Source organism: Vigna unguiculata, chromosome 11, assembly GCF_037176805.1.
Source record: "Vigna unguiculata cultivar grain cowpea cultivar isolate G323 ecotype 2 chromosome 11, ASM3717680v1, whole genome shotgun sequence".
Taxonomy (NCBI): domain Eukaryota; kingdom Viridiplantae; phylum Streptophyta; class Magnoliopsida; order Fabales; family Fabaceae; genus Vigna; species Vigna unguiculata.
Window position 1 is genome coordinate 40312503 of NC_140802.1, and position 21688 is coordinate 40334190.

General features: G+C 31.5%; 1 protein-coding gene across 1 annotated transcript; it reads right to left on the minus strand.

The window, feature by feature from the left end:
- Positions 1-8629: 8629 nt before the first annotated feature.
- Positions 8630-20376, minus strand: SCPL51 (serine carboxypeptidase-like 51). Its single transcript, XM_028053177.2, has 13 exons — positions 20007-20376; positions 19678-19772; positions 19499-19606; positions 19161-19401; positions 13388-13431; positions 13232-13299; positions 12990-13095; positions 12661-12869; positions 12498-12567; positions 11963-12013; positions 11660-11712; positions 11411-11546; positions 8630-8853 (listed from the first exon to the last, which is right to left on the minus strand). Exons 1-13 carry the CDS (start codon positions 20131-20133, stop codon positions 8785-8787), a joined length of 1377 nt encoding a protein of 458 aa, XP_027908978.1. The 5' UTR covers positions 20134-20376; the 3' UTR covers positions 8630-8784.
- Between the last annotated feature and the right edge of the window lie 1312 nt (positions 20377-21688).

The following is a 21688-nucleotide window of genomic DNA, read 5'->3' on the forward strand; positions in this document are numbered from 1 at the left end:
TATAGCAAGAATGCTGAGTCGGTGGAATCTTCTGTCATGGTTTCCATACGTGGAAGAGGAGGACGCAATGCTAGAGGAGAACTTGGTGGCAAGGGACGTCCTCAATGCACATATCGTCAAAGTGTGGGTCACATTCAAAAGAACTCCTTTTCAAACGACTTTCCTGACACAATAGCCAATATCTCTAAAACTGAAGTTGTTAAACCCAAATTCTTTGATGAGGAATACAAAGAATATGAGGTTGAAATCTAATAACTAGGCATAATTATTTTGCAAATCTTTGCTTGTCAACGGTTTGCATTTTATAATCATTGGAAAGTCAAAACACATGGATACTTGACTCTGGTGCTTATGACCACTTTTCTAGTAGTACCTCTGTGTTCTTTATCCCTTTTCCAAAAAATTCTCATTTCATAACCTTTATCCCTTTTCCAAAAAATTCTCATTTCATAACCTTAGCCGATGGTTCTAAGTTTCCTCTTAGGAGTTGGTCAAGTTTTCCCTTCTCTTACCTAAATTCTAAAATTTGTTCTTTTTCTTCTCTTTTATCTTCTCAATCTTATTTGGCTTAATTGATAATTTGGTCCATATCGGAAGTTTCACATCTACTAGAGATAAAATAATTTTATCCTCTCAATCTTATTTGGCTTAATTGATAATGTTGTGTTTGGATTGGGGTGTGGATTTGGAAGAGTGAATTTGCATTGATTTGAGTTGATTTGTAGGTAAAGATGTGATTGTTTAGATTAAAGGAAAGATGGTATGATTTGAGTGGATACGAGTGAAAAGTTTATAAAAGTTTGTGTATGATGTGATTGATAAAATTTATTAAATTATCATTTTTAATAGAATAAATTATACGATTACCATTTTACCCTTTAATGTAAATAGAAGAAATGATATTCAAATAAAATTAAAAATGTTATTTAAAATTACAAAAATATAATTTATTCATATTACAATTAATAACTTAAAATTATTATTATTATTCTCAATTATCACTTGAAATAATTTATAATATAGACAGTTTAATTTTAGCTCCACATTTATTTAAATACTTTTATTTTATAGAATTAATTTATTTACAAAAGATATTTATTTGAATAATAATAACATTATTATTATTATTATATAATACTAATTATTATAATAATTAAAATTATATATTTAATAATATACAGTGTTATTAATATTCATATAATTAAATATAAGTAAATTAAATTGTTAAAAGAGAGGGACAATAAAGTAATTTTAATACGATGATCTGACTTTCCTTGCACATCTCTTCATTTTATAGAGTGCCATATTTTACAACTCACCTGCAAATTCACACTATCAAATCGGCGTAAACAAGTAGATCAAAACACATTTTCAAGTCATTTTCCATCCGCATGAATAGTACTCATGCGGATCCAAACACAACATAAAAGTTGGTTTTGGAGGATTGAGATAGGCTTAAAGATTACTTCTTAACATGATATTAGAGCCATGGATTAGAGTTTATCCTAACAAAGTTTGTTGTTTGTTGGGTCTATTGTTTCACCCGCTATCGAGTCACTTTCGACCACCCATTAATGTCTAATCTCACGCTTAAGATGTATATGCCTCAACGTAAGGGGGTGTATTGAAAGTCTCACATCGATTATAGATAAAGCCAATATACAGTATATAAGTGGGTGCAAATAAGGTCCACTTCTTAGTCGTCCCTATTTTTAGTCTTATATTTAACTTTGGTCCCTATATTTTTGGGTTAAATATGTTTTTGGTCCCTTAACTTTCAATGAAAATTAGAATTAGTTCTTTTTCGAAACTTTGAACTAATTTAGTCCCTCATCTTTAGAAATGCGTAATTTGACGTTTCAAGCATATTGCATGGTAGTATTTGAGTTATTTAGTTTGATACATTTTCGCTTCAATATTAATTCAAATACTATCATGAAACACGTTTCAAACGTCAAATAAACTTAACAAAATTTGGTTAAAATGATTAAATTCACGCATTTCTAAAGTTACAAGACTAAATTGAGTCAAAATTTTGAAGAGGGACTAATTCCAATTTTCACTAAAAGTTAAGGGACCAAAAACATATTTAACCCTATTTTTTTTATTCAATTGAGTCCCTATATTTTTTTAAATAGAGTGAATTTGGTTCCTTTTGTTAATTGGGTGTTAATGCTGTTGAAAAGGTGTCATTTGTCAAACTCTGTAGAAGGTGTCACGTGTCAAGATTTGGAACATGTCACTTGTTAAAATTTGGAACGTGTCACGTGTTGAACAAGAGGGGTCCTAAGGTAGAAGATGACCCTTATTTTGACACGTGACACCTTTCGTGCAACATTAATGTCAATTAAATAAAAGAGACCAAATTGTGTCTATTTAAAATATATTGGAACTCAATTGTGTAATATATATATATATATATATATATATATATATATATATATATATATATATATATATATATATATATATATATATATATGGTCTCAAGCAAATCACCATATGCTTGGTTTGAAAAAGTTGTCTACCTTGTTCAAACCTTTGGGCTAAAACCTTGTGAAGCAAATCATTTAATCATTTACTATCACACCTTTGCTTGGAAAATGTGTCTACTTAATAGTATATGTTAATGATATAGTCATTACAGAGGATGATGCTAATCAAATATCTCAGCTAAACGAGTACTTGTGTAAATATTTTTAAACAAAGGATCTTGGAAGCTAGGTATGCTAGGTATTGAAATAGCTTAGTCAAAAGATGTTATAATCTCTTAAAAGAAATATGAGACAATATGATTCAATCTTTTCACCCATCGATTGATGAGATCAACATTGTGTTTCACTTGAACACTTGTATTTGCCCCTTTCCTCCTCAACATTACTCCTCATCGTGCAAGTCTGGACCTTATCTTGGCTTTTGCTTCGTTTTCCTTTTGTTCAACTTGCATTGGCCTTTCCTTCTCCAAACTGCCTAAAGATGTTATTTGTTAAGATCTAGCCACCATTTTGTGTTGTAGACTCTGTTTTCTTATCTTTGTTTCTAAACCTTGGGATGTTCATATTCATCTTTTCATAACCGAACATGGTAGTGTTTAGTTCCTTCTTTAACTTCCTTTTGTTACCCACCTTGTGAATCTCACAAAAGTGAACTTGTTTTTCCATTTATCTAGTTTCTTCTCAATTAATATATTTTAGACTCTTCTTCACCTTGGGAAAATCTCCCACAGATCTATTTTCATGTATCTCTCTAGTATTTTAGAGAAGAAAAACATGGTTGTGTCCCTAGAAATATTCCCGTATAACCGTCCTTATCCTTTCTGTCATAACTTTTCTTTAACTTCAGCTAGCCACCTACAACTCTCTTCTCTTGCTCTCACTCTTCTCTCGCTCGTCCCTGTTACAATTTATGAAAACATAGCAATTGTTGAAAAATTTGCTATGTCATAGGACACTTGATTTCCAGGATTAAAATGATTGTGAGAGTGCACGTTTAAAAACTAAAATGGATAATTTTTAAGATATACAAACCAAAACGTAAAAATTGTGTACAATTGATTAGGATATCTCTAAATCTCATTATATTCAAATCAACAAAACCGAAACTTGAAATCAATATTCCTTGTGCAATTGTGTTGTTTTACAAATCAATTTTTTGTTCTTAGATATACGTTTAAAAAGTAATTATTTTCTAGTAGGTCGATTTAAATGCATGCTACATTATAAACGAAGGTATATCAATAACCATAATTTTCTTTATTAGGTAGGATAGATTACACATTGAGTCGCAAATCCAGTGCTATAGACAAATAGTTGATTTCTAATTTTTTTAATAATTTGTCTATCACACTTTTCACAAGTATTGTATTAATTTTTGTTTCATACATTATCACAAAAAGTGAGGCGTTGTGTTAAAAACCCCTTTACACCTATCCATCATAGAAAATATTATGTTTTGTGAAAGACATTAACGAAACATTTTACATTTTGAAGGAGTACATTATTATTTCAAGACAAATCCGATCACAAATAATTTTGTTTCTTATTTAGAAACAAAACTGAAAGATAAATGTATGATCGAATTTAGAAAGTTATATATCATTGTGCAATGTAAAAGAAGAATGACATTGCATAATCAACAGCAAACGAAGGACGAACATTGACAAAAAAATTACCAATTTGAATATATTAAATTGGTTTATTTTCTAACAAAATATTACACTCTTTAAAAAAGTAACATCAAGTAACAAAATTGTTTTTTCAAAAAAATTAATATAAAGATATTAAGTAGTCTTATTTTCTAAGCAGGATAACTATGTTGTCTCTTATTTCTACGTTGTGTCATCTTTTTTGTTCTAACTTACTTGTTGACTCCAGTTTCAACGCTAAGGGACAATACACTCATGAAACAGTGCTGCTGATTCAAATTATGCAAGCATAAAAGAAATAAATAAGTAAAATATAAACGCACCCCCCTCACACATGAGGCAATCTCAAATTCCATGGTGGTGTTGTCATTTTCACAATAGAGGGTGTTTTATTCTTCTTTAAGAAATTTAGCCACACATAGTGAGTGAGAAGGAACAAAAGATAAGTAGACGAGCTAGTGGCGCATAGGCCACAGAGATCGAAAGGGACAAAGGAATAGCTACTTGAACTTTCTTATACTGCTAACTTCAACTTGGTTTCGCAAAGGACATAAACTTACACAATATTGTTATGAAAGGATACCATCGTGTATAACCCGGTAAGAGATAGAGACAAAGGAAGCTGCACAAAGTTTAAATTCGATAGAAAAGTCTAAATTATAGGTTTAATTACTCTTTTAGTACTGGTTTTTCTTCAAAAATATTAAGTTAGTCTTTCAATTTTTTTTAGTTTCAATTTAGTATCGACTTTTAAAAAATTAACACAATTTGGTTATTTTTGTTAAATTTTTTAAAATAAATCAAGTTTTTTCATCAAGATTGAAGTTGTTAATAAAGATGATTTGTTTTGTTTGTGTAATTAACATAATCTTAGTATCAATTTTGATAAAATATTTTTTATTCACTCCAAGAAATTTAACAAAAAAAATCAAATTATATCAATTTTTAAAAAATTGGGATCAGATTGAAACTAAAATAAATTGGAGGACCAACTTAACAATTTTTCAAAAAAGTAAGATTCAAAAGAATAATTAAACCTAAATTTTAATACCGATTTATGTTTACAAAATTTACAAAATCAATTTATGAAGTAAATACTTTCTCTTTACTTGTATACTTTGTTTTCTAACCATATCCATATCATGAAATTGTTCACAATAAAGAAATATACTAAGTGGTATAGCTTTATAAAATATTAATTAATTGCATTTATGTCCTTTGTTTTTTTTTTTTTAAATAACTACTCATTGGTATTATGAAATAAAAGAGTTATTATAACACCAACAGAAAAGTAATGAAAATAGTATGATTAATAATGTCACGAGATTGGTGGTATAGCTAGTCATGGCCTTAAGATCATTCCGTATATAAAACATTTAAACAACCTTCAAAAGAGTTTGGCAGACTTTTTTGTAATTGGTGTCCATTGTAACTTGAATTTGTAAAAAAGGGTCTCTCAAATTTTTTTTTTTGCGAAAAAAGTCAAGTTGTTATGGGACAAGACGACATTAAAGGTGAAGTCATCCTCCCTTCAACCGATTTCATTTTTCTTTTTAAAAGTAATGTTGTGAGAGCGAAAGCCAGTTTCTTTATATAAAGGATTGAAGTCGTCATACAAGCCAACGATTTCTTATACTACTTAATTAAAGAGTACCACTTGGTGGTGATGCCAAATGTTGCAAATTTAGGGTATATATCCATTATCAATTCTGAACACCTTTTTAAAGGACCATCCTCAAGTTCACGTAATTTTTGTACATGTGTCTGTGCCACCACAACAAAAAAACAGTTTCCAAAACCCCACTTCCATGTTTGCATAATTGCATTAATCATTATTAAAACACTCATTAGCCATTGCTTGCATACTACGGTTGGATAAATCTTTGAGGGTAAATATGAGTATCAAGTTTCGCATAACAAGACTTTGTCTTAGATCATTGACAGTTAACTGTCAAATTGTGTTGTTCCATGTGCATAAAATCCAAAATATGATCTATATATGGCGCACATGCTTTCTTCCGAGACTCATATAGCTCGCATATTTTTGGCTTTTTAGCATATTGTTCTTCTCTCTTTCCATAAGATTGAAGTCGTCACCCAAGCCTGCGGTTACTTATTAACCGAAACCGGTGTATATAAGGATAGTCTTCGTTAGCAATTAAATGAAACTATCAGAAATTGATTTTCACTCTGACGATATCATTTTGTTTTAAAAAAAGAATGAAACCGGTCAGGTATGAACGATTTCACTTTTAATGTCATTCTCCCCACGACGAGTTGATCCTGTTTCAAAAAAAAATTCAACATATCTTATTTTATAAATTAATAGTCAAAACGACCCAAAAATAAAAAAAGCTGAGTTTGACATTTTACTAGCTGTGACCTAGCTCGACTTGAAATGATGATGCATTTTATAAAATGTGAGTGATCCTAGACAGAAAAATGGTGAATTGGATAATCTGTAAGGTTGCATTAAGCTCCAAAAAATTAGAATATTATCTATACCTTTATTACAACTTTTAGAGTAAACAATTGTTTTTGGACACATGTATATGAGTTGCCAGAGGTAATAAAATAAAATGTAAATAGGCCTCAATCATAATAGTGGTCCTGACTATGTCCCTTAAAAGAAAAACCTTTGTTCTTGTTTTTGGGATTCGTGAGATATTAGATACCACTGATCTCTCTAGTTCCTTTCAGGTTTCATCAATGTAATGCCCGAGCTTCAAATTTCAATTAAAGATGATAAATAAATTTATTTTTATAAAGTGTCTGAACACGTTTTAATTTTTATAAGAACATATTGTAATGACTAAGCACAAATGGAAACATAAACAATATCTAAAAACGTCATTATCATTAGGTTTCTTATCCTGAGACTTGTTTAGAAATACCGAAAGTATAATTCAATTTATTTTTATGTAACTAATAAAATACAAAAAGAAATCTATTTATTTATATTGTGCGTCAGATTGATTTTTATTTATTTTTATATTCTTGTTGTCTAATGTAAAAAAAATAAAAATAAAAACAAATATCCGTATAAATATTTTTCTAAGGATGAAATCTTCAATTTAGTGTAAACAATTTATTTTCTTATTTTATTTTTAATACTATTTAAAAATTAGTATAAATTTAAAAAGAATAATGTCAATGTAAAAACGAATAAGGGGGAGAAAAAAAATAAAAAAACAAATAAATTGTCCCTTGAAAGAGAGTTACATCTAAATTTAACCAAAAAAACAGCAACTATTAAAAGAGGGAGAAACTACCGAATAATGGAAAGATAGTTTAAGTGAAAAAAAGAATAGTAATTGCTCATAATTTAGATATAATTAAACTCTAAATGTTTAATAATTATTTTTTTTCCTAACAACCTAACTTCAATATAACATATCTATAATCTACAACTTATAATAATATACAAGAGAGATTCTTCAGTTTGATGTTCCTAATATATTTGAAAGTTATAGTACAAAATTCAAGAAAATATATCAACGTTAAATTTAAAAGAAAAAATAACTTAAAGTAAAGTGTAGAAAAAAAATAAAAAAAAAAATGATAAACTGCTGAGGATAGTTTCACCTAGATCTAACAAAAAATAAAAGTGACCGTTAAAAGGGGAACAAAAGAAAAATACCAAATAATGGAAAGAGACTTCCATGTGAGAAAAAGATTACTCATATGTTAATATAACTAAATGACAAAAAGTTTAATAATTAAACTTTTTATTACAACTTAATTTCAATATAATATATAATATATTTAATTGGCTTATTTTATATGATAAATCCAATTACATAAAATAAAAATAATATTTACTTATGTATAAAATCATTATAAGAAACTATAATAAAAAAACATATAGATGACACAAATTTCCATCCTAGTAGAGAAAACATAGGATATTTGAAAATTTCAATTATTTGTCTATTACAATGGAAATTTCGTAAAATATATTAATATTTTCTTAGAAAGAAAAACAAAGAACTTTATCGCTTAAAAATATTTAAAAATTATTTTGCCTTCCCGTGATCTCTATCCACAAAAAGATTTATTTATTTATTTATCTTCTAGAAACAACTAATCATTTTTTACACTCTTTTTCTTTGAGCCTCGTTTTTTATTTCTTTTTTTGTTTCGATCGGATATTTCACTTATTTTTCTTTCTTTTTTTCATAACTTTCTTTCCTATACATTAAGAAGAAATAATTGTTTACCTTTAAAAATCAGAATCGCGAAGGTACCCATCCCAAACAAAAAAAAAAAAAAAAACCTTCTCCCTTTATTTTTATTAAAAGTAATGTTTTCTTTTTTTACAAGATCCAATCCATTACATTTTACACACTAATTATTTCTATATTAAAATATTTTACTTGTAAACATTTAAAAAATAAAATAAAAAAGAATTAAACGATTATGAGTATATTATAAATTTAAATAGAGGAAAAAAAAACAACAAAATAGAAGACATTAGGCAAAGAATTAGATGGTAAAACAAATTAACAATGAATAGCATCAGTGTTAAATGAGTGTTTTTTATTGCAATCCAATGCTTTATCCTATTCTAATTTGTTTTTTTTGTTGTACCTGCTCCATCTTCCAAACTCTAATCTTATTATTTATTTTCCATGGAAATGTCAAGTAGCTGGTGACTGTGTAATTGCACCCACCATCTTTAGTGCCACACAAGGTTGATCAGTGGGTACCTGAAATTAAAAACCAGTGTACTCTTTATCAGACAAAATAAGTGAAGCACATAGACACAAATCTGGTTTTTTCAGAAGAGACAATTTCATTGGATCTCATAACTCAACAATCTGACACCAATGTTTCCCACAAAAAGTTGTAATAAAATAGTCACCATCCCATTTAATCTCATTCTGAACTTTCATAAATGTCTGCTACTAATTCAACTGAAATCTTTCTCATTTTTATAACTCTTTTTAATCAAACATTTTGGGTTTCGTAAAAAATATTATATTCATCTTTCAAGTTTCATGCATGTAGATTATGAAAAATCTATTGAAAGAAAAATATTACTATATTCCAACTAAAATGTCCTTATTTAATACTAGTAACCAAATATTGAATAAAATTATATTTTAAAAAAAATATTAATCACTAATTACAATTTAAATTTTCAAAACATTGATTACTTTTTTAAAATTATATTTAGTATCATTATATAATTTGATATCTCACCTAAATTGGTACCTCTAAAACCCAATTATCATTTATTATTACTTTAAAATATTATTAAAAGGCAAATATCAATTACTTTACAAATAGAAAATACTAAAATATGTAAAGCTAAAGATAAGAAAGAAAAGTTTGATGTAGTTTGTTAATATGGCCATATCTTGTAGTATTAATTAAATTCTCTTTCTCTTTTACCTTCTCGGTTTTAATATAAGTTAGTGATCACTTTATATATAACACATTTTATAATTTATATGAACTATAATTTTTTGAACTACTACTTTGTTGATTTTGTTTATACATAATAGTTGTTAAAGTTCTTTCAAAAACTTAGGAAAGCATTTAATTTTTTTATTTGTAATGTAATTTTAAATAAGTGATCCATTATAACTTATTTTTTTATTTAATATTCAAATAACTTGCAAAACGTCATAAAATAGAAACGAGAAACATAATTAGGAAAAAAATTATATTATCTTGATATTTTAAAAATGATACACAAAAAATACTTCTTTATTAAAAAGGCAATGATAAAGAAACAGAAAGTATAAAATATATTTCAAAAAACATTACTGATTTATATTAAGAATTTTCCAATAAAAGAAACACTTCGATACTTTTCTCGAGAAGATATAAATGAAAGAGAATATTAATTACTCTTTTATCATTTATAATTATAATTTTCACCTTATGTTTAATATATATATATATATATATATATATATATATATTTCTTGTGATATAAAAATAAAAAATAAAAAACTACAAATATTTTGTCAAAGATACTTTTTAATTAAAAATTCAGCAAAATCAACTTAATTTAAGTGCTTTATATCAAGTACATGTGAGAGAATTTTCTTTTCTATTTTCTCTCAAGAATAAATGCTTAAGATCTATACTGGTATCAGGAAAAGGAAAATTAATGCTTCATTGATTGTGTAAACTAGCAATTAATAGGACAGTTTTTTTAACCAAAACATCAAACGAAAAGGTATGGAAGGTAACCTTTTAAAGCACAGAAAAGAATAGAAACTAAAAATGTTAATTTTTGAAAATAACAAAGACAGATTAAGTAACAAAAACATTAATTTTGGGAAATTTTGATTGTTTTTTCAATGAGATCGTGTTTCTAAGGAAAGTAAAGCAAAAGCATAAGAAAGATAATACCTCAATTTTCTGACATCACACACGTGAAAACTAAAAGATTTTTTTAAAAGATAAAGAAAGAAAGAAGAATAAGGAATCTTTGAAAGCAAATTTATTGTGTTGACAGCTACAGATGAATTGATTCTTAGAAAAATGTGATCCTAAGATGATTCTCATTGAAAGCAAAGGAAGCTACTTTAAAAAAAAAAAAAAAAAAAAAAAACACATTCTTCAAGTAAATTAGGGTTTCACATTTCCAATTTTATGTACAAAAACATGACACATTGACTTTTACTAATTTTTGCTATGATTATATATGTATATATATATATGATTAAAATAAATTATTAATTCCAATAAATCGTACTTTGATTTTCTTACATAAAATGCCATATTGTTTTCAAAATAAAATTTGAGCAACGAAAGTTATGGTAAATTAAAATGATAACTTTTATTAGTCAATGTATTACTTCATCACTCGGTAAATAATTTGTAAACATGATATATAACTATTTTTGGTAGTGAAAATCGAAGTGAACCTCTAGTATTGCTAGGAAATGGATTTTAGACTTTATAGTTAGTTAGTTAGTTTCTTTTCATATTAATTTTTCCATTTAACTTCACTCGAATTTTGGTTCTTTAGGAATTAACTATGTCCTAACAATGAAGTCCAAGATGAATAAGAGTTCAAAAAAAAACTAATACTTGAAGAAACTACAAAAACTAAAATTCATATAAAAAACTCCAAGCAGCATTTTCCTTGTATTATATATTTACGTCAATCACAAAGAAGATAAAGTATAATTAATTAAAAGAAAAAATTAAAACAATTTTAATTAAAAAACTTTCTGCAAAACTTGTTTTTTTTTCAGAAATATTTATGAAAAAGTATGGAGAAGATAATTGTGGTTGACTTACAAAATGGCCAGCTTTGAGGATCCAATAGAAGAATAGATTTTTATATGATTGAACAAAGCCTTTGGTTGTTGATTTGTCACTTCCACAGTAGAGGGGTGTTCTATCTTTGGCCAAGAAATTTTTAAGCCCTTCCCACCTATAACAAAAACATTGATCAAAGAAAGAAAAAAAACATTAAAAAACTTTGATGTTTGTTATGAATCTTAACAATCTTGAAGGCTAAATAAGAAGAAAAAAATATGCATATACTTCAGTTTATGAACCCAAGCATCAGTCCCTTTGGTTGAACAAATCAGATCAACCTGTAATAATGAGACACAATATGATGATAACTATATTAAAACATAAAAAGTAGCACATGATTTGGATAAACTTCAAAGATAAAACAAAGTCGCTGAAACAATCATATACAATAATCTGATTAATTTGGAACAAGTGTTAAATTAAATAATTAGGGTGACCTGTTTTTATATATAATCTAATCATGAACATCATTAATTGTTATTAATTATCATAGAAACTATCAATGAAAGTTTTGGAAAGGGGCCTTACTTGTCCATTGTACACTGTCACGTTGACCCCTTTGGCAAGCAGTTCATCAACCTTGAGATTTTAAATCAAAGAACAGTGAATATTCAGGAAAGAAAAAGAAAAATTGTTACCAAACTTTAAACTTAATTTAAACCTACAAAACTATATTATAAAGTAGGTTTGTTTTCTTTATATTCTGTAAATTGGACTCATTGACTTCATTACTAGTCATCACTTAAAATAACCTTAATTCAACACCAAATAATTAAATTATAACTTAAAATTTACACTCATTTATATAATGTGAATTAGACTAATCATTTATATACTGTGAATTGGACTAATTAGTCTCTTTACTGTTTGATGTAAGATCTCAAACCCTACATGATAATCATAAGAGGGAAGAACTCAAGAAATTAAGCTTACCAGAAAGGTTGATTTTATGCTCAAATGGACTATTTATGGTACGATTGTGAACATGATAACATCTAATTGTATTATTGAAGGTTAAAACCATAGTTCTCTGCATGTTTTAATGCTTATATTTTCTTCTTACCTCATTGATTCTTGGTTTCATGAAATCACCTGAAAGGAAATCGAAAACTTCACCAGATTGCCCTCCCCATCTGTCAGCACAGAAGCTAAGTGAGTGATCAATTTGATTGGTTTGAAGTGAAATTTGGAGAACCCTTTTTGTTCTCAAAGAACTAAAGACTTACGTAACATTCTCTGGGATGATCTTTAACTTTTTCTTTATGACACCGTTTAGTAATGTATCAAGATCAACTTCACCACCAGGAGTTCTTGACCTTGACCTCAAGGAAGTGAGATACCTGGAGTACCTCTTCATTGATATTTTTTTATATAACCCTAATTCCAATGTTGCAACATCATCACTTCCTGCATCCTCCAATAAATTGTAGAAGTCCTGAAGTGAACAAAAAGTTATAGAATTTCTTAGGAGTAATGGCAAGAAGAGAATAAAGCACAATGTGGGTCAGACAGGGAACAAGGATAAATAAAATGTTGAATGAAGACATCATGGTACCACATGGTTGCTCTCGATGGAAATCACAGATTCAAGTTCACTCCATGAGTCGGTGGCTTCGACAAATTTACCATCCTCAAGTTGTTGCTTGATCCTCTCAGCAATACTGATCTCTAAAATGGGTTTGTTAGATAACACAGAAAATGACCATTCCATAGAATGTTACTTAGTTTCCATTTTTCTTTTGTTATCTGTGTCATTCATGTTTGTTTCTACTTGAGAAGATGGAAAACTGATTTTACCTGTTTGATTTTTGCAGGCCAGTATCGTCAAGTCGTGAGAGGTCTTTAAGGAGAGGACCCCATGAGAACTGCAATTGCAATATTGAATTCAATATTGAAAACTTTGAAAGTTCAACAAAAACTGGTGGACAGATAAATTCTATTTATTGTGAGTACCACAAAATCTTCAGGGGAGATCCAACTGTCTCCTAATGCCACACCTAAACAAAAGGAAAATAGTTACCCCAAATCATCAATTTCTTGGACTTCTTCTGTTCTAATATTGTTTATGATGGGGAAAACAATAACAAACAATATACCAGAGAATGCAGCGGATATAATTTCCCCTAACTTGCAAGAATCTATGAGGAGCAATAATCAAAGAGCAGCAATAATAAACCACCAAAAGCACAAATAAAGGCACCAAGATTTTTAACGTGGAAAACCCCTCAAATCAAGGGTAAAAACCACGAGTCGTCCAGACCAAAGAAATAGCTTCACTATGATCAACAAGAGTACAAAAGAGTCTTAATCAATAGCACAAATTAGTGCCAACACCCAACCAAATAACAAAGCAACAAAGCTTTCAAATAGAGAAGAACAAGAGAGGAAAACCTCTACAAATCACTGCTGCAGTGCGAAATTAATATCTCCCAACTCAGACCTCGTATCAAAGATCCGACCGGTCAGAATGAAGAGCAATGAGTTCCGAACCTGCTGTAAAAATTTCAGCCCGATCCAACGGTGAACGAATCCGCAGCGCCGAATTTACTGCGACAGCTCTATGAAAAACGTGAACAGAATTTTCCCTCTACCTCTCCCTCTATGTGTTAGGGCTTTCAGTGTATTCTAACTCTATTGTTCTGCCTCTCTCTTTATTTTATAGCCTCCTCTCCACTAGGTTTAAGTGAGACATGGGCTTCTCAAATTTTGGGCCTTTTCTCCACATAGGAAGGGAGCCCAATACCCAACAAATCTCCCCCTCACAACTATGTGGAGATAACCGCCAAACCGGCGATCTCACAACAAACTTCAAACTTTCCTCTTGGCAATGCTTTAGTCATCATATCAGCACCATTATCATCTGTATGAACCTTTTTCAACTCCAACAACTTAGCATCCAAAGCATCACGTATCCAATGATACCTCACATCAATATGTTTGGATCTAGAATGAAAAGTTGGATTCTTACCAAGATGGATAGCACTTTGGCTATCAACAAACAATGAATAGTTATCTTGCCTAAAACCAAGCTCCTGCAAGAATTTCTTCAACCATAACACCTCCTTGCATGCTTCAGTAATAGCAATGAACTCTGCTTCTGTAGTAGACAACGCTACACACCTTTGTAGTCTTGATTGCCAAGCCACAGCTCCCCCTGCAAACTTTATCAAATAGCCCGAAGTGGACTTTCTGGAATCAATATCCCCAGCCAAATCTGAGTCTGAGTAACCCATCAAAGTAGGTTTATCACCTCCAAAACAAAGCTTCATATCAACTGTACCATGAAGATACCTCAAAATCCATTTCACAGCATTCCAATGCTCTCTACCTGGGTTTGACAAAAATCGACTAACTGTACCAACAGCATGTGCAATATCTGGTCTTGTACACACCATCGCATACATCAAACTGCCCACCGCAGATGCATAAGGAACTCTACTCATATTGGTCTTCTCAACTTCATTTGAAGGACTCTGTTTAACACTCAGTTTAAAATGAGTAGCAAGAGGAGTACTCACAGCTTTAGCATTTTCCATCTGGAATCTCTGCAACACCTTCCTAATGTATTGCTCTTGTGATAGATAAATCTTCTTTTCTCTCCTATCACGTGAGATATGTATGCCAAGAATCCTTTTAGCAGCTCCCAAGTCTTTCATGGCAAAAGACTCGCCAAGTGTCTTCTTTAACCTGTCAATTTTGGAAATATCTTTTCCAACAATAAGCATGTCATCAACATATAATAACAGGATAATAAAGTCATCATTAGAAAACCTTTTAACAAAGACACAATGATCAGAAGTAGTCTTCATGTAACCCTGCTCACACATAAAAGACTCAAACTTCTTATACCACTGCCTTGGAGCCTGCTTCAAACCGTATAGACTCTTTCTTAGTCTACACACATAATCTTCCTTGCCTTTAACAAGAAAACCATCAGGTTGCTTCATGTATATCTCTTCCTCCAAATTACCATGAAGGAAAGCTGTCTTCACATCCATCTGCTCAACCTCCAAATCAAGAGTAGCAGCTAAACTTAGCACAGTTCTGATGGATGACATTTTCACCACAGGTGAGAAAATCTCATTGAAATCAACACCCTTTTTCTGTCTGAAACCTTTCACCACTAATCTGGCCTTGTACCTTGGAAGCGTAGAATTTGAATCTTGTTTCACCCTGAAAATCCACCTAGTTTCCAATGCCCTTTTGCCCTTAGGCAATTTCACCAAGTCGTAAGTGTGATTATCATGCAAAGATTTCATCTCATCTTGCATTGCATCCAGCCACTGTTTCTTCTCTTCACTATCCAAAGCCTCTTCAAAACACTCAGGTTCTCCACCGTCAGTCAAGGTTATGTACTCATCACAGGAATACCTTGTAGAAGGTTGTTTTTGTCTATTAGACCTCCTGAGTTGGACTTGAGGTGATTCAGGTATATCACCAAGATCGTCATCATCATCATGTTCCTCTTGAGCATCATCAATTGGAACCTCTACTCCACTTCCAAACTGTTGATCATCAACATCACCATGTTGCTCATTGTCTTGAGCTTCCGTTTCAACATTCTCCAAATTGTGAGCGGGCAACCTCATCGGATTACCATCAGTGAGATTACTATCTTTCTCGGGTGTGGTCTTCTCCACCTTATCAATGTCTTCAATGGTCTGGTCTTCCATGAATTGTACATCACGACTTCTAACAAGCTTCTTCTCAACAGGATCATAAAACCTGTAGCCAAATTCATCCTCACCATAGCCAATAAAGATACATTGCCTTGTCTTTTTATCTAACTTGGATCTTTCATCCTTAGGAACATGAACAAATGCCCTGCAACCAAAGACACGCAAATGATCATAGCTAACATTCTTACCAAACCAAATTTTGTCTGGCACCTCAGTATTCAAAGCAACTGCGGGACTGAGATTAATAACATGCACAGCTGCAAGCAATGCCTCTCCCCAAAAGTGCTTAGGCAACTTTGCTTCTGAAAGCATACATGTAACCCTTTCAGCCAAGGTCCTGTTCATCCTCTCCGCTAGACCATTCAACTGAGGAGTTTTAGGAGGAGTCTTCTCGTGTCTAATACCATGCTGCCTGCAATAAACATCAAAAGGTCCACGGTACTCACCACCATTATCACTACGGATGCATTTCAGCTTCTTGCCTGATTGCCTCTCAACCATAGCATGAAATTCCTTGAACTTTTCAAGTACTTGACCTTTCCGCTGAAGAGCATAGACCCATAGCTTCCTGGAACAATCATCAATAAAAGTAACAAAGTAAACTGCACCACTAAATGACTTTACCTTTAATGGGCCACAAACGTCAGAATGCACCAATTCAAGTAATTCTGACTTCCTTGAGGGTGGATGCTTCTTAAAAGATACTCTGGTTTGTTTACCAGCCATGCAATGAGAACATTTCTCCAATTCTGCATTTCTCAATCCCATAAGCACATCCTTTTTAGCTAAGCAGTTAAGCCCTTTCTCACTTATATGACCAAGCCTCCGGTGCCACAAAGATGCCTCCATATACATAGCATTCACACTGTCTTTAGCAACCAAAGCTTTAGTCCAATACAATTTAGATTGTTTCTCCCCTCTGGCCATAACCAAGTTACCTTTAGTGAGCTTCCATTTACTAGAACCAAAGTGATTGTCATAACCACAATCATCAAGCAACTGCACAGAGATTAAATTAAAACGGACATCCGGAGCATGTTTGACTCCTTTAAGCAACAACTGCACTCCCATGTTGGTTTGCAGGCAAACATCACCAACACCAATCACTTTAGACTCACCATCATTACCCATCTTCAACACTCCAAAATCACCAGAAGTGTAAGATGTGAAGAACTCCTTCCTAGGTGTAACATGCAGTGTAGCACCACTATCAATAATCCACATGCTCTCATCAGATACAAGATTAACGGACTCAAAGTCACGAAGAAGAACAAGATCACCATCTGTAGCAGTAGTGACACGATCATCATCATCATGATCATTCTCTCTCTGTTTGCCCTTCTTGTCTTTGTTCTCCTTTTTCCACTTAAAACAGTATTTCTGAATGTGTCCAGTTTTATGACAAAAATGGCACTCTAAATTCTTGTATCTTGACTTGGACTTGCTCCTACTCTTCTCTCTACCACCTTTATGTTCATTTTTCTGACTTCTCCCCCTAGCTTCTGTAACAAGCATCTCAGACTGAGATGAAGAACCATGTGCCTTCCTTCTCATCTCTTCATTAAGAGCACCGCTCTTTGCCATCTGAAAAGAAACAACACCATTCGAGGCAGAGTTCGTAATTGAAACCCGAAATACCTCCCAAGACTCTGGTAGAGTATTAAGCAACCATAATCCCATAACTTCGTCATCAAACTTTATGCCCATTCCTGACAATTGATCTAGGAGCCCTTGAAACTCATTTAAGTGATCAGAAATAGAAGAATTCTCCCTGTACCTCAAATTCATCAAGCAATTTAACAAATACAATTTATTATTGCCCGACTTAGAAGCATACAAAGACTCAATCTTCTCCCACAAAGCTCTGGCATGTGTCTCATTAGCAATATGATTATAAACATTATCTTCAACATATTGCCGAATAAAACCACATACCTGTTGGTGCTCAAAGTCCCATTCTTCTTCAGACATAGAATCTGGCTTCTGTGTAGCAAAGACCGGAAGATGCAATTTCTTGACAAATAATAAATCTTTCATCTTGCCCTTCCACAAATGATAATTTGTACCATTCAAAGCAACCATCTTTGCATTTGCCTCCATCATTCAAGCAAGTAAATATAGCCCAACCAAGAGCTCTGATGCCACTCTGATGGGGAAAACAATAACAAACAATATACCAGAGAATGCAGCGGATATAATTTCCCCTAACTTGCAAGAATCTATGAGGAGCAATAATCAAAGAGCAGCAATAATAAACCACCAAAAGCACAAATAAAGGCACCAAGATTTTTAACGTGGAAAACCCCTCAAATCAAGGGTAAAAACCACGAGTCGTCCAGACCAAAGAAATAGCTTCACTATGATCAACAAGAGTACAAAAGAGTCTTAATCAATAGCACAAATTAGTGCCAACACCCAACCAAATAACAAAGCAACAAAGCTTTCAAATAGAGAAGAACAAGAGAGGAAAACCTCTACAAATCACTGCTGCAGTGCGAAATTAATATCTCCCAACTCAGACCTCGTATCAAAGATCCGACCGGTCAGAATGAAGAGCAATGAGTTCCGAACCTGCTGTAAAAATTTCAGCCCGATCCAACGGTGAACGAATCCGCAGCGCCGAATTTACTGCGACAGCTCTATGAAAAACGTGAACAGAATTTTCCCTCTACCTCTCCCTCTATGTGTTAGGGCTTTCAGTGTATTCTAACTCTATTGTTCTGCCTCTCTCTTTATTTTATAGCCTCCTCTCCACTAGGTTTAAGTGAGACATGGGCTTCTCAAATTTTGGGCCTTTTCTCCACATAGGAAGGGAGCCCAATACCCAACAGTTTATAAGAGAAATTCACTCTTAATCCAAGTAACAAGTAAAGACTGTTTTCAATTATCATAAATTGAAAACAAAGCCACCAACACAGTGAGCTGTAAAGTTGGTAAATAACCTTTCTCCTTATGTAAATGATCAGACAAAAACTGTTTTTGGTTAGTCCAAAAACACCAATCTAGAATCTGATCTTACAGATGCACATAATTGAAGAGAAGATTACCTCCAAGTCTAAGCTTCAATTTCCCAGCTTCTATAGCTTTCACAGCAGATAAACCGAGAGTGACAGCAAATTTGCCACCATATGACTCTGCCACGATGAACAGAGGGCTCTTCTGCAGTTTCTCATCCCTGTTGAACAATTCAATCAACAATGTAGTCAAGTCGGTGGCTGCTTCATCATCTGTTTTCACAAACAGTTTTTTGTCCTCCACAAAACTGTACCCGGTTCCAACTGGATTGTCCTATATGGTTCACATCACCAGAAGCATTAAATTGAGTTAACACAATCGAGAGCCACCGAGTAAAAAGGTTCATAGAAACTCTTTTCACGATCATTACCACAAACAGTAGATCTGCTTTTTTCAACCATGTGGAATTCCGTGGCTTCAATTCTGTGTTCAAAGGCCCAACCTCCTCAAAATTTCCAATTCCAACCCCTGAAGCACCCTGCTCAATGTTTGAAAACCTCAAAATCATGTTTTTGCTCATATCACACAACCAAATTCAGTAACACTTACAGGTCCTCCTTGCAACCACAGAACAATTGGCCATGGCTTCGAGGGATCTTCCACTCTATAGGGACTTCTGTAAAGCCACCAAAACATGTGTGCTTCTGTGATGACAACAACAACAACACAACAAGGCAAAACAATTTACAACTATCAATTCAATATCACTCTAAACTCCTTTCTCCACACACACACACACTCTAAATATCAACAGCAACAACCCAAAACAGCTCCACTACATGAAAACACAAAAAATAAAACAAAATTGTTTTGTGATAGTGTTATCATTTGGTGTGTCCCAATGAATTAAGATTGGTAAATTTGAAGCAGTGGCTTACTGGGTCTGACTTGAACGTATCCCCATTCCTCTGATCCATCTTGGGTTTTGAAAGCTGCAACCTTTCCTCCGTGAAAGAGCAAAGCAATGAACAGGAAAATGCATAGTAAATGAGGGAGCTTTTCCATTTGGAGAAAAGAAAAGGAAGCAGAATAAGGTATGAGAGGCAGAGAAAGAAAGAAAGAGTGAAGTGAAGCAAAGGATTCGGCAATTTATTTATACAACCTAAGTGGTTAGTCAAAGATGGTTGATTTGGAAGAAAGAAGCGTGTTTTGTCATGTCAGTGTCTATCTCCAACAGAAAACAGAAGGTGTGAGAGTCTTACGTATGCATCACGATTAAAAAGTGGGTTAAATCTCAAATGTTACAACAACAAAAACAACAACATCATAGGGGAGTTCACTCTTTTCCAGGTAAAACTATGCTATCCTTAAAAGCAAGGTTACACTGTGTTCTTCTGAAACAAGTTTGCCAGAGTATGTATAACTGCAACCCATTGTAGGGCCATTAAGAGGATATTTAAGAGATTGAGTTAGAAAAAGAAACCATCAGAAAAAACCTCTTTTTGGGGGGTTTATGGAAGGTAAGAGAACATATTGAAAGTAATAAATGCTATGAAAAAATGAACAGAAAAAGATAAATATGATTAAAGAATGAAAATGAAAAAAATAACTTACATTAAGATATGTTATAACATGAGAATTTAAATATATCCAGTTTGATGTATTTAGTTATTATGCTTTCTATTAAATAAAAATTATATTTCTTCCATCCCACACCAAGTTGTTAATTAAATTAATCTTTTAAAGTAATATTAGTTAATTCGTAAAACTAATATCCTCTTTTATTTATTAATTAGTAGAGTTTTTCAGTCTTTTGTGAAAAAAGGTTAAGCGATACTTTTTAATATAATTTTAGAAGTAAGTTTGTACAAAGTTTAATAAAAATGCAGACGGTCATGAATGATTTATTCTTGATTTTGTTATAAATTTAAGAAAGTTTTGCTATTCTTAGTGAAGAGAGAGAATTATTTCAAATCAAAATGAGATTAAAACATTGAACTCCATAAACAGTTGCCTAAATTTGCGATATGGATAATTATAGGAAGGTTTTTATTATATAGAAAATTACTTATTTTCAACTAAAAATCGCAATAAAATATTGAACTCCATTAGCATTTTTCTAAAACTGTATGAAGAATTTTGAGTAGGTTGATGATCACGATATGGAATTATCAAGAAAACTATCCAGAAATATTATTTTGATGAGCAGATCAGATTTTCTAGCTAGACGAATCTTTCAAATTAAGTTCTTCTCTTACTTTTATTTAAAAAAACAAACTACTTTTTTAAATTTAAAAGTATGGATTCCATTTAAAGTAGTTAATGTGCGTAACTCGTTAACACACAAATAATGACGAAACAAACTGCTCCACAAAATTGTTTTTATTTTCATAATTTAGTTAAGGGGTTTAGAATTTGAATATATGTGACGACCAAATTTTATTTTATATATTTTTTTATTATATATATATATATATATATATATTATATTTTATATTATATTTATACAAAAATTTAATATATAATTTTATAATAACATATAACATAATTAAAATATTTACATGTACATATATTTATATATCTTACCGTACTGTATGTGTCTTAAATTTACATCATTTGG

Bases quoted from the DNA above. Each gene is read 5' to 3' on its own strand.
- SCPL51 (XM_028053177.2), bottom strand. From the start codon at position 20,133: ATGGAAAAGCTCCCTCATTTACTATGCATTTTCCTGTTCATTGCTTTG. The intron at 19,773-20,006 runs GTAAGCCACTGC...TTGTCATCACAG, and splicing joins ATACGTTCAAGTCAGACCCA to AAGCACACATGTTTTGGTGG. The intron at 19,607-19,677 runs GTAAGTGTTACT...AACATTGAGCAG, and splicing joins TGTGGTTGCAAGGAGGACCT to GGTGCTTCAGGGGTTGGAAT.